Source organism: Bombus fervidus, chromosome 1 (assembly GCF_041682495.2).
Source record: "Bombus fervidus isolate BK054 chromosome 1, iyBomFerv1, whole genome shotgun sequence".
In the NCBI taxonomy this organism is placed as follows: Eukaryota; Metazoa; Arthropoda; class Insecta; order Hymenoptera; family Apidae; genus Bombus; species Bombus fervidus.
Genome location: NC_091517.1, coordinates 14,729,159 through 14,747,063, shown reverse-complemented (window position 1 = coordinate 14,747,063; position 17,905 = coordinate 14,729,159). Strand labels below are relative to the sequence as shown.

The 17,905-nt window shown below is 40.9% G+C and overlaps 1 protein-coding gene across 6 annotated transcripts in view; it reads right to left on the bottom strand.

Moving 5' to 3' along the window:
* Chinmo (Chronologically inappropriate morphogenesis) overlaps positions 1–17,905 on the bottom strand; it is a 76,696-nt gene that overhangs the window by 43,852 nt on the left and 14,939 nt on the right. For 3 of the 6 annotated variants that reach the window (XM_072003588.1, XM_072003608.1, XM_072003561.1), the window contains exon 2: positions 12,212–12,436. In XM_072003588.1, coding sequence (XP_071859689.1) covers positions 12,212–12,329 — 118 coding nt within the window. In that variant the 5' untranslated portion in view covers positions 12,330–12,436. The other 3 variants (XM_072003554.1, XM_072003598.1, XM_072003578.1) reach the window with 3 other exon arrangements.

Here is a 17,905-nt window from a genome sequence, read left to right as displayed (position 1 = left end):
CTTTTACAAACCTGAGGGGCAAGTTAATCTTGTAAGCCTACAATTATCTATAAATATATCTATACACTACATCTATAAAATATATCTATAAAACTATTCCAAAAAATTAACGAAAAGAAGTTCTTCCGCCGTAGTCGTATTTCGATAACATCCCAGCCACGTGCATCGCGTGCACGTTACTCAACATACCTCATCGAACGTACATCTATACATAACATGAGTAACACGCGGTATTTCGTGGTCAGATTGGAAGACGAGCGAAAAGATAAAGAGGTTGATTCGCTGGGAACGCGACAGGCTGCTGGTTGTACAACGACAAAGAATGGTAGAGCCAAGGGACGAAAACGACGGTCAATGGCCTGACAAGGTCGCGAATGCAGAACGCAAAAGCTAGTTCCCCTCTGTGTCTGAATTTTACCGCCAGATTCCGTGGTACACGCGTATGATCGTACACATGCGGAGCACCGGGTGTCGCGTATGGTTTCGAGCGAACCGACCAATCACGGCGGTCGGCTTCCTTTGGTTCCGGCCAATGGCCGCGTGGGACCAAGGTCACACATGTTCCCTTCGCTTATTATAGCCAAGTACTCACGCCGCTCGCTGCACGATCGCAACGATACGCGCGGCTACAGGGGAGGGGGCACGAATATACACGAAAGGGAACGAAGAATTGGGCGCGCGAAAATCGACGGATGGTGGGGATGGCCGTGAGCTTTGAAACTACGTCGCACGACCGAAAAATCGGCAGCCGCGACCACGTATGCCGTGCAACCCCACGTGGCTGCATGCGGATGTTTTGCATTAGCGAATATATAACACATAACGATTTTTCATGAATTTTTGTTATTTGATATTCGTGTTAAAATATGTATTGCCAATGTAATCGCGGTAAGCAAAGAATATGGAGATTTTGATCCATGTGGGTGATCAATATCCTCAATGCGGTAGTTTTATACGAAGAGCTAAGTATCATAGTGGTGTAAGTCAATCAGCTATTTTTTATAAAATTAACATTTTTCCAGCAATGAAAACGCATCACTGTATGATCGAATGTAAAATTTAAGGAATAATATTCTAAAGATTTGAAAAATATCGCCAAATCCGAATTCTCAAAAGCTTTATGATCGGTAGATCTTCATATGTGGGTTCGAAAAATTATTTCATTTACTGCGGAACCATATATAAAAGATGAAAACAGAAGCAGTGACAACAGGTTGAAATTAATTAGTTTAAAAATAAGTACTTACTGAATGAATATAAGATATTCTAAGTCAGCATAAATTTGTAAATCATTCATTCGGAGCGAGGAAAATTTTTTCTGATAATGTACTTTATCTTGATCAGTCATTTCATATTATTTCCCCTAACTTTGCGATAAAAAGAATTGTATAATTCACACACATAGAGCATCTTTACGAATGTAACGAAATGATAAAATGTTTTTATGTATGTAATTTCTAGTGATCCTACGCTTTCACAATACGAACAGCGAATATAAGCGAACAGATAATTTACATTATCGTAAGAAAAAACTGCAGTTTAATCTAAACGACCGATTTGCGAACTTATATCGAACTATTCTAAGATTCGTCATGTTTTTTTTCTTCCTCCTCCCTACAAAATTTTTACCAACATAAAATTACCGATACAACGAATCAAACAATTCCAAATAATTCGAATCTGAACGATCAAAAGCATTAACAAGCGCAAGAATATTAATGTAAAGAGAAATATATGAAGTATAAGAACAAGAATTAATAAATAAAGATACATGTAAGTTTTCAAAAAAAAAGAAAAAGTAAGAAATAAAACCAAAAAATTCCCATGTCTCTTCGACGTGGCAAAAGATATCGCGAATTTACGGTTATATTTATACGCGTTGCGTTTGTTCCAACAAAGGCCATAAATGCACGCACGAGCCTGCTAAGCCAACGGGTTGTGTAATTGTGTCATTGACCTACTTAGTAGGCGGATGATTAATTCTCGATTCTAGAGAAAATTATCAGTACCTGGGCACCTGCATTTAGTCGCGTTTCTCGCTTAAACAGCATTCGAAAGTGCACGAATATTCCATATTTTATCTGTGTGTATTTTTTTCGTAAGAGATGGGCGCATAATGTTATCGATCTACGTTTGTGACCACATGGTATTTAATATCGTAGTAATCTGATAACAGCAGCAACGCTATCAACAACGTGAAGTTTCGCAACTCTGCGTTTGTTTTGTAATACTAACAAATGCCAGAGGCCTTGAAATCACTCATAGTTCCACGCGTTCCATGCTAAGTTTTCCAGCCTCGATGCTCGAACGATTACGATTGTTCACGAAACACAAGCTATGGCAATCACTTCTAAAAAAAATATTCTTTCTTTTGCTGAATTCTGCAGTTGGTGCTTTATATCTTCTTTCCCATAAAAATTGAAGTAATCGAATTTTTAAATAAGAAAAATGTTATATTTAATTAAAAATAATATTACATATAGAATCGATGATTGTAACAGTTTCTCGAAAGCGGTTTCTTTATATGAAAAAAGAGAAAGTAGCGAATGACATCAAATTTTATTTCAACCTTTCTACGAAGCAAAAGAAGTGAATGTAAACTACCATAGTTGCATATACGAACAGGATATTGCTACATAAAATCGTGAAACTTCTATTCGAAACACCTCGATACAGAACTTGTATCTTGTATCTTTAAGCATTGATCGAGGCGATAATTTCAAGTACGCTAACCTGCATAAAAATGATAAAGAAAATAAATTTCTAAGAACGCCTTTCTGGAGCAGGCAAACAAAACTATCAATTTTATGTTTTTTCTTTGAACGCAAACCAGGTAAGACCGAAACCAACGTGAATCCTGCAAAATCACGTATTTTGCATTTCGCTCCTAACGTCCATCGTCGTTTTAAGAGAAAGAAATATACTGGTTTCGGAAGTAATTGTATGATTACGGTACTTTTATGCTCGGCTACAATATTCCAAGAATTCTTACCTTCGAAACTTCCATACTGCGAAATCGGGGAACGCTGGCGGTTATGGTCGTCACGTTTCTAATAGAAGCAGCAAATAGGCAAGAGAAGAGCCTCGCAACAAGATTGACAAACCGCGTTGCGCGAACAGAGAATAGATTAACGAGCAATCTCAAAGTAAGGTATCGGACTTTAGCATTTCACCTATTAGACGGGGCCGACTCAATTAATCACTATGACTGCACGAGGAGAACCAGACGAGAGGAACGAGATGTTGTGAAAGCAACGACAAAATATTTGAACCACCGACGAACGATTTGGTCTCATTTGAAAGCTGAATTATAGTTTTATTTCATCAAATTGATACGTCGTCTTATTGCTTAAGCGAGTTGATATTCTGTTACTCTCGTTAAGTGATCGGACATACGATTTTTGAGTATAATAAACATGAAAGGAATGTGATACAATTTGAAATAAATAAGAGATATATGATTAAATGATTAAGTATACGTAAAACGTCGAAGATTGAGTATTTTTGATATTTGATAAGAAAGCGAATGGCTTTGGATTATTTTGAGTCAAAGATAAAATTACACGGAGTCAAGTGAAGTTATATTTCTAACGTAGGTATGTCTACCTGATAGAAAAAATGATATTCTCTGTTGAGTAAAATAGAAAGAATTACATTGAAAAAATGATTACATATTTCGTGATTAGTTTCACGAAAAATACATAGAAATGATACAAAATATCTTGAAGACAAGGTTTGATCCAAATGTGAAAGGCACCAAAGGTAGTATCGTCGTGGAAGTTTAAAATATTGTGCAATTCATTGATAGTGAAGAAGACTTTTTAATTAGTATGCAATAACGTGAAAAGGTAAATAAGTCGCAGAAAAGTTTGCGAATTACTAGCGCGTGTACGAGTAGGAATTGATGAGATGACGGAATACGATGTCAATGGCCGGCATCCTGTTGCATCAGAGCTAACCTTGACTCTAAGAAGTATATTTTGCTTCACTGAGTTCTCGAGTTTACGAGTCAAGTACGTTCACTCCCCATTTCTCGGTTGTCCCCTTTATATCGGTTGTACATCGAGTTTCTGAAACCTTCTTTGTACTCGATACATGATTTGTGATCGTTCCTAGACTACGTTCCATATTTCTATTTTGCACTCAGATAACCAGTATTTCTCATATTTTGTATATTTTTTAAACTAATACAGTTATATACTTATGTAAGTAAGCTAAGTACTTAATACATAAATACATAAATTTTATGTGTGTCGTTTCAATAGACAAAAGGATTTTGAATATTTCGGCCCTTTGACAATGGACCACTAGAGACTCAAGTAAACTGTTAAATATAGTTGTAGTATACTATAAATTTCACTAAAATGTTAAAAATTTACAGTAAATATGTATTCTCTGTATCTGGAATCAAATTATAGTTAAAACAACGATTGCTTTATATTTTCTTCAAAGCTGAGAAATATTTCAACAATAAAACCACAATTAGAGATAGAAAATGATCCAATAGATGAGATAAGATTGATAACGTAATATATAGCAGGGTTAATAAAAGCAATTTAATGATACATTTAACGAAATATATTTCCTGTTTGGTTAAAAAATATCTGCAAATTTTGAATATTTCCCGCAGAATAATAGGAAATATTTATTTAGACGATTCTCTACGATTTTCCTGAAGAAAATCGACTTGGAACGTAGAGTCCGGACACAGACCCCTTTATGTTCGCGAATAAAAATAGCAACAGCGTGTTATGTTCAACCGAGGATTCTTTATATTTTTGAATCGCCGTTCAAAATTCAAATAGCGGAAGTGTACCTGCGTTCGAACAGCCTTATCGACTAGATAACGCGCGTTTTATTTTATTTTTGTGCACAGTTAGAAGGCATGCGTGTATCGTACGCGATCAATGAACATGAATTCTGAAGAACCTGAATAGTGACGATTCGATGCGAATTATAATTAAAGACTCGTATAGCTTGTCGTTAATTTAACACCATATTATAAACAGCCTCCCATATTTCTTTTAAAATAAATTACATAAATATATGTCTTGAACTATTCGACATTAACGAAATTTATCTTGATGATAACATAATGTTATGCATACAAATATCGTTTACTGAATTAGTCATCCTAGAACACTACTTCCTTCTTTAAGATGATGACTAACTAATTATAATATATCCAGAAAAATTATAAGCACGTTGCGAGAGAATCGAAAATTTTCTACTATCCAAGAAATTCCATGATCGAACATTTGCAAACTCTATCGAACAAAGAAATGGTTAGTTGGTGCGATTGTCATAATCGTACATACGTACAACAACTATCACCATCACGTGGATAGCTACAATTCGTAAACAGTATTACATAAATCTACTTTGTCTCTTTCTAATGGCAAATTTATCGATAAAGTCGAATCTACCAATAATAAAAGCTGATATAGCTCGTGCTTCACGCTGGAACAAACATTTCCAGGCCTAAAACGCAGTATAGTAATAAAAAGCGATATTTCATAGCGGATGAAAATTTGTAAAACATATGGATTTCATAGGACAGAGGATGTGTCGCGTTCTCACGACGTGTCCACATGCAGCCACGCACGGTGGCTACGCATCTGTGCGTGTTTCCGCGTGCGTCACTTCGAGTTCTGGTTGCAACATACAGCGACGAACCAACGACACGGCCTAATTTCCTGCTTATGGCCGACCCTTTTGCTTCACCCAGATACCGTGCTGCTGCTCGGAACTGTGCCTGCCCACGCGTTATCGCGTTGCACTGAACACAGTGACCCAATAACAACGATTGATCTCGAAAGATAATCGTCCGCAACGGCTCGTATCGCGGCGACTACGTCGCGTCGTAGATTTGGCCAAATCACGCTCTCTACGCCCGAAATATAATCTGGCGGAAAGATTTCGTGTCGCGTAATAACGATACGCGGCTAATGTATTTCCTCTGTTGGAAATTATTGTGTTATGAATATTCAGAATGACTAAGATTGTTGGATTTTAGGTTTTTAATGGATTTACGATGTGAAAGGAGGTTTATAATTATGAAATTATGACTGGTTTGCTTTATGGATGTTATAAATTAGTTAAAATCATGATTTGGAAGAAATTTAACTCGAATTCTTTTTGCTTCTTACACTCGAAGAACGATAGAAATCGAATATTTTTCAGATTTTTAGATTCGTTTCTCTTCTTTTGGATAGGTAACATTATATATATGTTTAATAATATAATATTTTTTTAAATAAATAAGGATCGAAGAAGGCTTGTTTGTTTGTTTGTTGCGTATAACTATAACGTAAGAGGAACAGTAATGGTATATTTACATAAAACTATGCCATGACCTTATATTATACGGTTCACAACACGTAAAAAGCAACGAATAGAACAAAAATATTCGACGGCACTAAAACGACTTCGCTTGATATTGATATCTTTACCAGGAATAGTCGCGTAAAAAAAGAGAAGATTCTGTCGCTAAAACAAGCAGCTTTTGCTCAATATAAAAAATCTCCTTAACTTTCTAATAATACGAAAAATTATTAGACGCGTATTCTAAGAAGCCACGCGTATTACATGCAAATAGATGCAATTATTTGGGTCATATTCAAATGACTTTTGATCGCAATGGCCGTATAAGAAGCCGCCTTTCGCATCTGAGGACAGCGTTCAGGATAGTTCCGCTCGGACACTAACGAACGGTATATGAATGTTTCTGGTCTAACGTTCCACGTGTCGCTTGCACACTCCGTATAATCTATGTAACGTTACACACATATACAGAAGCGATTGATCGCGCGGGTGCGCACACAGCTCACAAGCATACTTTCTCGCGTTTCGTTGATAACGCTTGTAAATTTCGATTTGTATGTAATTCGTCTTTTTTTTCTTTTTTATTCTCGATTTTTGCCCGAATATTTTCATATCGCAGATACACGTGTTCCTACTTCGTGCTTGACACATTTCTTACGGCGAAAGATTTATGTACTCGAGTCTTATCTTTCGCCTTGGTATGTTATGCAACTTCCAACGCTGAATCAATACCAATATAAACCATACGTTTATGCGCTACATTTATTTTCGATTCTATAATATTGATTCGAGCCTTCCAGAAATCAAACTGATCGACTTCACCTTTAGTCAGTCTCGCAACTTAATTAAATATGTACGTGATTAACATTCACTATTCTGGAAATAGATTAGGTATCTACTTCCACGAGTTCATTTCTTGCGAGAAGATGACACAAGTAATACGAGATTTCACAGTACATCTAAAAAACAATGTCTGTAACGTTATCATTGTTCTTTGTTTTTCAATTTATGGGGTTGATCAATGTGGCTTGTGAATTAAGCTCGATGTATCAAGTGTTTAGATACTTACTAATTTTCTAAACAACAATTAATAATCCCATTATTAAAACAGGCTCTATCGAAATAAAACAAAGAACGTTGTAAGGCAAAGCAAATGTATAAAGTATAATAACAATGGATCCGAAAACGAAGCGAACAACAATCTTAATTCTGCTATCTTAACTCCACGTCTAATCCATCCCTATATTCAACGTTCCAACTTCGATCAGAAATTCTACCACAAGTTACTCGCAAGCTCGAAAGATACGCAACGTCCCACGCATTTACACATATAGAAATACGAATATACATGTGCTGCGTGCCAGTGCGTATACCACGTGCCGATACGTTTGAAACAGTATGCATCGTCTATACGATTGAAGAAGACCGTGAAGAAGACTGTTAGATCTAACTGTAACCCAGACCTACTTTCGGCTTCCTTTGGACCTTCCAGCGATTACATACATCTGAGCGCATAGTACTGGTACGTATATATGTACAAATATGCATCGACATACATACGCATACATATTCTTAGATACACTGTCAGCCATAAGTATTACCAGTCGACGTTATCATTTAGTATATTACATAGATTATGTTTTTCGTAGCTTTTATTTTCTAAGCATTTTATTATAAATCTATTATTTCATCTGTATGATACGTGTCTAATAACGTAAAATACTAAAAATAAAACAAATTTCCTTACGAGTTTTTCAAACACATACATATGTATGTATACTAACGTACATTCATACATGCATATATACATACATATGCATATATACATATATATGCATATATACATACGAACACACATTTGTATATGCGCACACATCTAAACCACACGAGCATACGCATTGCTCAACCACACGATCTCATCTTTGGAGCACGCTACGTTCTTACCTCCCTTTTCCTCGACAGCAAACTTCGTCGTCCTTGAACCCTTCCCATCTACCGACCTCCCTTTTAGGTTCTCACCCTCTCTAGCTTCACGAGCAGAAAGACCACACTCCAGGCGACAAAGCATCGAGTTACTCCTCCCTGTTTCTCCCCATCGAAGTGGAGGAACGAGCGAGTACGGATTTTCGTCGACTTTCGTCCACCTTCCCCAACGAGGCGAGCAGATCCTACGACCTTCGTTAGAACTCCACGGGAGAGACTGGAAAGGAAACTTCTCCTTTCCCTTCGTTTCAAAGAAACTGTTCCACTAGGCAGAGCGCGTTAGAGGCTGTTTTCGTGAAATCAGGACGCGCGCGTGTGGACTAGAGAGAAAGCGTTAGAAAAGGAGAATCGTGCGTTCGTCGGAGGAAACGAGACCGTAAGGGGAATAGGGACAGTCGGATAACTCGTTGCACGCGCGAACAAAAATTCATATCGCGTCGCGTACAAATGTAAAAAAAGGCCGTTTCGGAAGTGTCCACCCGTTTCGGGGCCAGCGAAGGTTATCGCGAATCGCGCGGTTGGACTTTAGCTGTCCGACATCGTCATTGACGCGAGTTGCATGTTGAGAATTTGTCGCGAAAAAATGGTCTAAATGTAGAAGAATTTGTAGAGATGTTCAGAGGGAAGCAAAGAAGATTGATATTGGTGGAACGATTTCGATTACATGTTCGATATGTCAGAAGTAATTGGGTAATTGCGATTCTTACGAAGACTGTCCATTTCATCGGTCACTGCATGTCGGCTAATTACGATCTGTGTTATTATTTCCACTACACTTTTTGGCTCGTCTTTCGCTGATATATGTTTCACGAAACAATCTTAACGAGTACAACAAAATGTCTATAAGTGACATTCTGCACACAAAGATATCAATATCGATAATCAAAAGCAAATAATTCTATCCATTAATTTCACGAAAATAATGAACTATTAGAAAATACTAGAAAAATACACCTAATTAATGACATCCGACAGAGGATATATCCAAATTTTCTTAGAATTTCAATTTTCCTAAAGAGTCTATCCCAAATTCCTGATCGTTGAAACGAAATCCAGGGAAACCAAATATCTATGGATAATATCACGCTATTAGAATTTCCACCACACAACAGTCGATCGATTATGTTACCATTAGAAATGAAAGAAGACCAGGCGCAGCTAGTCTCGTTTCGATCGATCCACATAGCTCTTACGATCATCATGGGGAAAAAAGCAGCTCGATGGCACGTGGTGGGCTAACTAACCAATTAAGCGAGCAGCTCTGTGGTCTTCGCGAGCGATAGTGATTAATCGGTCGATCTAGTCAACTCACAACTTTCTCTACGTGCTGCATTTAACGGGACGCCGTTAGCCGCCTCTGAGTCGGTGTGACACCAATATCCACTCACTCATACTTTCCTATTCGACAATAGAATTTATAACGGTACTGCAGCGTCGATGCAGCGTGACACGTTATACACGCAAGATTCCGATGATTCGGATCATTTCAATGTATGTACATATAAATTGCTTGATTAATATGTTTACGAGGGCATGACATCGAAGATTAGAAGAAACTCGAGCACGAGTCTTGAAAGTTGCACATTCTTTTTTATCCAGCAAAGTTGATAACGGAAGAAATATCTAGTTTCATGTGTTGGCTTATAGCAGCGTTATCATTGTGGCTGATAAGTTATGCCGAAATTTATTGACGTCGCAATCGCGGAGCCTTGGTAGTCTTCGCTCCGTGTATAACTCGTTGCACACGGTGAGTCAATTTTCAGCAGTGTAAATATGAACAAGATCGTGCAATAACGATTGCCCTCGTGACGCATTTCTATTTCACATACGAACTGTGTAAGTATGCAGGTATCATCGAGCATTTTATTGTCTTCTTTTGTTCGATGCATAGGCTGCATTACTTAGGAAGTCAAATGGTATTTAAATTAAACAGGAGCCATTTTATTATCTTCTTTTGTTCGATGCATAGAATACAATACGTAGAACGTAGCGCGATACTTAAATTTATAACACGTAATATAGATAGAGGAAATCGTTGCAGTGCACTCTAAACGATTATGTTAATCCAATCGTGTCAAATATTTACGTCACACGAGACACGTGTTTATTTAACGCATCACCGAAATCAGACACCGGTATCTTTTTGTGTACGATGCACATTTCAACAACCATGTGACGATCGCATTAGGCTTCGATGACAAGGCATCACAGAAACACCAAACCGAATTCCGCTCGAAGCGAAACCAGCGAACAGTGACGAAATATCGTTGCATCAACGCGATCCATTATCAATTAAGATGTATTTCCGCGTCTGTTATTTTAGGACCGGAAACCACTCTGTTGTGGCTGCATAAACGGGACACGCGTAGCGATAAATTAAAACAATCCACTCGATCGAAACGTTCATTCTTCAGGCACAGATAAAATACCTATTTCGATCCAGCGGAATTTTTAACGAATTCTTTATAAATTCTTTATCGATCGTTCTATGAATCTATCTTTTAACTATAATTCCACGAATTCTTCATTTTCTCCGTTTTATACGAATTCTTTAATCGATTCTTTAGGAATTACCTGTTTCATGAAATTTTATGATTACGAATCGACGAATTCTTTATACAACTTTCACGATATTTTCCCACGAATTATTTTCATACCCGTAATTACACGAATTCTTTGCAAGTCTCATGCGAACTTCTAAGCAGACTCTCTACAAATCGCTCCGACGAATTCTTCATAAATTCTGTAGAAATTTTTGAAGAAACTCTCGGCGAGATTCACGAACAATCAGTCGGATGCATCGTAGCGATCGATACGAGTACGATACGAGTACGACACGCACGAGGAACGACGCAATGCAAGCGTGAGTGGATTGCACCGCGGCTCACCGCGAACTGCGGTTTCGCGCGATGAATCTATAAGAATGTTGCATTCGCACTGGGGGAAATCGCGCGCACCAGTAGCACGCTGCACGCGCGTGTATCCGCTTGCTACCATACGTATACGTATACACGGTGTATACATAGAACGATGTGCAAGGCTGGTAGAGATTCGCATGCACGCCGACTGACTCTGCGCGAGTGGTGACTCGCCCCGCGTGATTGGGTGAAACAAGGGTAGGAGGCGGGCCAATCTGCCGCCGCTGCACTTCGCTTGCAGCCGCACACGTGCACCGGCTCGCGAATCGTGCGACCGCCTGCATATGTTTGCACAGAGGTCGGCAGGTGAGAGCGTGTTCGCGCGCAAGGAGTGATGGCGTCGCTTTGGTCAGACATTGGAGGTACGGAAGGCTTCCGGCCACGTGCGAAAACGATCGTTTCTTTCAGCAATTTTTAGATTGTTTTCGATAAGAAAGTTCGGCATTTTGTTGTTGACAGATAAGCCAGGGAAACGTGGTTGCTGTTCAAATATCGCGTCGTCACTGCAATGACTTGATATTGATAAATCGATTGGTGGAAGTGGCGTTTAGCTCTCGGTTGGTTTACAGATGATCGCAAAGTCGAATTAGATTTAGACCCGATTATTTAATTTCCATCTTTGCTTTGTATTTTACGCGAGAGATTTCGTTGATGGTTCTTATCGTGTGTAATACAAAGTGTAGTCTATGTATTCTGAAATTAAGTAGCTTTACTGATACCATTACATGTCGTTTACGATTCAACGACAATTAATACTCGATTTATCGAAGCGTGCAGTGACAACTTTGGTTTGAGAAGGTATAACATTTCGAAGACGATGGTGCATGCATTGTCGTTGCATGGTGTTTTTATAGATTCTCGAGATTCTCTTTTATACATAACGAGATATCGTGATAATATATAACGTAGATGAAATTGCCGAATCTTTAAGATACCTGCTCAAGTATAAACATGTTAAATGTAAGTAATATACGAGTGGAACTTACCCTCGCAGAATAGGGTGACATCGGTAAGACTCTCGCTTTTGAACAAATTCGAGAACGCTGTCGCTAGGTTGCTACCGAAACTATTCCACTTGAGACAGAATTGCTGATGAGAGTCCATGATGCCACCCCTAGGCCCGACCCCGTGACCTTCTCCACCCCTGTCTCTGCCACCTTCAAGTAGGTATTTTCCTTCTTGATCGCGCTCGTGCCCAACAGTTCGTCCAACTATACAGAAAGCAATCTTCCTTTATAAACCATCAACAATTCATACATATAAAAGCAGCGTATAAAACACTACGTATCAAAACATTTACAGCAGTATCTTAAAGAGTAACCGTAGTCTACGATAACGGCTCTATTGAATACGCGTCAAATCTTGGAAATGTTCACGGTGTCACGATACGAGTCGCAATATCCATCCGAGAGCAATCGTGTTATCGACGAAATATTACGATCCATAGACGAGTCTGTAACCCAGCGATCGTCAAGGCAACGGGTAATTCACCAGCTCGAGAAATCGATGGAGCAAACCGGGGATGCGAATCATCGAATCGAATCAGTTGGTTAACCGCGAGTTGCTCGTACTCTACACCGTGTCATGGAACGTTCTAACCGGATTTCCGTGATACGAAGCGAAACCTACCGATGCTCAGGACCGTATTACCATCCGCTCGATACAGCCTCAACAGGGACACCGATGCATCGATGATCGCGCACCATTCGCGATAATCCGTACGCGTCTCGAATATCCGCAACACCCACTTCGGGATCACACGATACTCGTATCTCGATTGTGCGAATCACTTTTGCCGATTTACGAGTCACGAGCTGGCTCGAACTCACTGAACAGAGCGACAGCAGTACTCTGCGCACCGGTCTCGCGTACACGTGTTCACGCGGCACATGATCCTCCAAAAGTGTTCCTCGATCTCACTGATTCTACTTGATGCTGCCTGTTTCGAGCCACAGACACAGTACAACGAAACGTTACGAAACGCAACCGGATAACTTTGATTTACAAAGCGTACGTTTGAATAACGAACGAGTGAACGAAGAAAAAAAAAAAAAGGACAGACAAAGCAGTGAAAGATGAAACTGAAACGAAAGTCGCGTGTTCCCTCCGCGTGATGCTCTCGTAGTGTATCGGGACACTGGTCGCGTATACACTGGGCCGAGTTTACTTGGTCTTAGCCGGCCGAAATCGAGTCACCGACTTGCATCGCGCATCGTCGCGACTCGCAGGAACGAATCACGCGTAACTGTCCGTCGTCGCGTGTCTCTTTCTCTCCTTCACCGTCAAGTACGCTCTCACTGACTCGTTCTCCGTTACTCGTGCACGCGTGCTCGTTTCTCTATCTTCTTTCTACTCACTGGTAGCGAGCGGTAGAGGAACAGATAGCCGCGACGACGGTGAGCACCCCGACGACGACGACAACGACGACGACGTACGCGCGCGGGAGGATCGTACGCGATCGACGTGTGTACGAGTAGTAGAAGGAACCGGTGGCAGAAGAGAGAAGGAGGATCGAAGATGTCGATGGTGTGGTGTCGCGAAGGAAAGAACGTGAATATGGGTCATCGGTGCCGATGCAAATGCGGTTAGACGAAATAGTGTGAGTTCGGTGTACTTTCGGGGGGCTGGGTGGCGGTAGGCACGAGTGGAAGAAGAGGGAAGGTCGCGTAGGTGGAAGGAGAGGAACCGAAGGAGAAACGTCCAGGAGTAGGGGAAGTAAGATTCGACTTTTTCGAGGAGAGGTGGGGCAAGATTGCTTAAGGCTAGTAGAACTTCAGTTCGCGTGGTATCTCTCTCTCTCCCTCTCTCTCTCTCTCTCTCGCTCTCTCTGTCATTTCTAGTTTCTATCTCTTTCAGTATTTATCTGTTTCTCTCTTCTGCTTGTTCATGGTTGATCCTCGCCAGATTCCCCTTGCCACCTTCTGTCGCTGTCTTTCTCGTCCAAATGGTTTCGTTTCGTTCCCTGTCATTGTTTCTTTGTCGTTCCTCTACGATCCCATATATCCCCCTTTAACGCTTCTAAGGTATCACGCATCCCCGCCACTTTCTAATCTAACACGTGCCAGGGACGAAACGCGGAAACGTGGCGCCACTCGGCAAGAACGCCGCGAGCGTGGAAGGGATCACGGTTGCACGGTCGCCTTCGTTACCACGGCCACGCTATTACGTCACTGTCCCACGGAAAGTTTAATCGGCTGTGAACTATGCAGAACCGGCCGCGGATGCATCCTCCACGCCTTTTCCATTTTTCTTCTCCCCTGACCGCTTTGGAGGGAAGGATCGCTTCAAAGGATCGATTTTTATCTTCCGACCTAATTAATCTAACGATCTGATCGAACGATGCGATTTTTTATCAAGCTTTATATTCGAAGTTATTGGTAGACATTCGTTGAAAATTATGTCTGTGGCTAAGATCATTACTAAATGTTTCTAATTCCACAGCAACCGTGTTATGACATATTCCAAGTTACAGAACAGAATGTTAATATCAGCAGAATATTATAAAATGAAATTTATATAGAATAACAACCTCGATAACGGTCTTTCTAACGTAATTCTAAATGCCTAAATATTCGCATTAGTCGCTTAGTTATCACGTAATAATAGAAAGGTAGAAAAATTCCAAATAAATATTTCTTAACTCTCGTACAACTTGAAAATGAAGGAATTAAGAGGAAAAAAGTGACTATCTTCCGAAATTATCGCTTGGTTCCAAGTTCTTCGATCGTAGGCCAATATCACAAGTTTCTAATCGATATTTCTTACTATCCAACGAATTCTACAAAAGAAGCTAACGTCCCTAAAGATATCTGAATGGCGCGTTAGCACGGTTAGGTTACGAAACGACCGCGTTACTCAGCAGAATTCGTCTGTTTACGAAAATGAAGCGCAACGAATCCGATTTTCAAGGTGTACAATTTGCTACTTTCACACCTGACACAGACATCGGAGAGCCTTCGTTTCAAGCTCGTCATGGCGAATTATTCCAAGTCAGAGATTGGAGCGGTGTAACAAACTGTCCATTAATTTATCGAATGCTCGAACCGCCAAACTCAGCATCGAGGACTATGAGTATTTGCCTTTGGCTTTGTCGAAACTTGAAAGGCAAACAGAAGCGGCCACGTAAAGAGTTCGATGAACAAGTGTGCACACGACATTCTTCAACGCACACGCGTGCCACGCCTTATGTAACAAGGCTGATTTCTTAAAACAAGATTCACGACGGAGAAACGTCAAAAGAAGGCGTAAGGTGTTCACGGTTTTTGAAATTGCAATTACGCCCCGTGGTATATTCGTCGACTGAGTCGCGCAACCATACGGACGCGTTCGAGTCGAGGTCACGAAGAGAATTTACGAGCGGTTGAGTGAATCGGAACGAAATGACCATCTCGCGTCATTCTCTGGTCTGACAATAACCCTTCCGATGATACGAGTCAGTTAGACGAAAACGAGCCGCGAATCGTAGACTCGAAACGTCTTCATTGCTTTATCGCTATTGCTATCACGCTTTTCGATGAGGAATTTTGTTACAACTTTATTGCGTGAATCCACTCTTCGTACTGTGTCAACGCGTTGTTCAATTCATCGACTAACGTATATATATATACGACGAGAACGCAAGGATTAGATTACTAAACTGACGAAGAAAATTTCCGTATTACGAAGAAACGTTTAAGTAGAATGGACCAATATTGCACAGACGGATGTATGGTCAGACGTTTATGAGCGAAACGTTTGGAAAATTTTCAATTATTTAAGTATTTTGAAGATAAAACACAGCTAATATTTTAACGTTGGCGTGAAAATGAATCGTATACAGCTAGTTTCGAGGTTTTCATTCAGGGGAGTGACAAAACCTCATAAAGAACGTCAAAGATTCTTATCTACCATCGTTCGTCAAAACACCACCGAGGGGATAATTTATGAAACCCACGCCCATAGGATGACACCATCGCGAAGCGAGGCTATATACGTTCCTGGTCCGCCAAAATTTAGTGTGCACTCCCTGCTCTGGCATTGCGTGCGTGCAAGAGGCGTCGAGCCTCGTGAGGGAATAGAAGGGTAAAGGAGGAAAAAGCGTAGGAGTTGTGGGGAGACAAGAGAGAGAAACTGTCAGAGAGCCATCGAGAGGGACAGAGGCGGACGTAACAGCAGAGAGTAATGAAAGGAAGGGGTATGAAAACGAGTGGGGAAAGGGCGAGCGAGAGAGAAGGTAGATGGAAATTCAGCCGCTCGAAGCATTGCTGCGTGGCGCTTAGCGATGGCCATCGAGTTTTCTACTACGAGTTTCCAAACAATTTCCCTATACGAAGATCGGGGCTGTTCGGAACGTTGTTCCAGCTTGAAAATGGTGAAAGAAGGGAAATTTAATTTTGATAAATTGAGGCGCAAGTTTATATATAACTATAGTATTTGTCACGTGAGATCAGTGCTTTTATTAAGTGAAGATTAATATTACGTACTTGCATAAGTTCATTCATGGTAAGAAGATGACATAAAGAATGTTAAGTTCTAAGATAAGCTTAAAAACCAGTGTAATAGTATTTCATAATTTATGAAGTTGACCTGATGTGGCTTCTGAACGGTAACATGCTGAATGAATGGAAGCTGTATACCGCTTCGGTATTTCAATGCCGCGATTGAAAAGCAACAGATCCTGTTGAGTTACAAGTTATAGGTTACAGCCGATTCTTCTATAATTTTGTAATTTCACACGGAACAATCGGACGACTGGTCGACCGTCAAACTCATTTCTAAATTTCATTATCGAATCTGTCACTGTAATACGAGAGACACTGCTTGCGACCGTTAACTTGTAACTTGCGACTCGTAAATTTTCGCTAACAATATTAGTTTAATCGTGCAAGAGGGTCCAGACCACCGAAAAAACTTGCCCAATCATATTTCTACAATACATTAAACCTCCACCTACCCCGAACCTTCGATACAAGCCTAACCTCATCAAACAAGCTCAAACTCCGAAACCACACAAAATTCTCCTAGCAATATCGAACTCTTCTCAAAGTAACCAGAAAAACTCGACGGACTCGGTCAATCAATTCCGAACGTGTCTCGAGTCCATCGCTAACTGCGTGGCGCTCGGAGCAAAGGAAAGCGAAAGGGAGGGGGTGAGAGTGAGCGAGCGTAGGTGAAAGAGAGAGAGAGAGAGAGAGAGATAGAGAAATTGCGGCAACGATAATAGGGGAGGGAGATATAGTGCGTGGGGTGGGGGAATGGAGGTGGATAGAGGGAGAGGCTCGCGGGAGGATCGAGGAGGCTCAAGGTCGCTGCGGGGCCGCACGCGCGCCCCTGGACACGCACACAATTCCGCGATACGCGCACGCACACGCGCACGCTTGCGCGACGCGCTGCAACACGGGCGTGTGCACACGGGGTGGCGGGGTTAAGTGCGCACTGCAGCGCACACGCAGTTTACACGACGCACGCGCACAACCGCGGCGCGGGTTCCGCGAGCTGGTATGCGAGCGCGTAACACCGGCGCTGATTTCGCGCTAGCCAGCCGACGTTCGTGTATGTACTACTTTATATGTGTGTACGTGTATGTACACGTATACGTATATATGATAGTGTGTGCGCGGGCGAGTAATTCGGCGGTACTCTTATGGCGACGCGTATTATGTCACCGATTCTGGCCTGCAGACAAGACGCGTTGCGTTGTA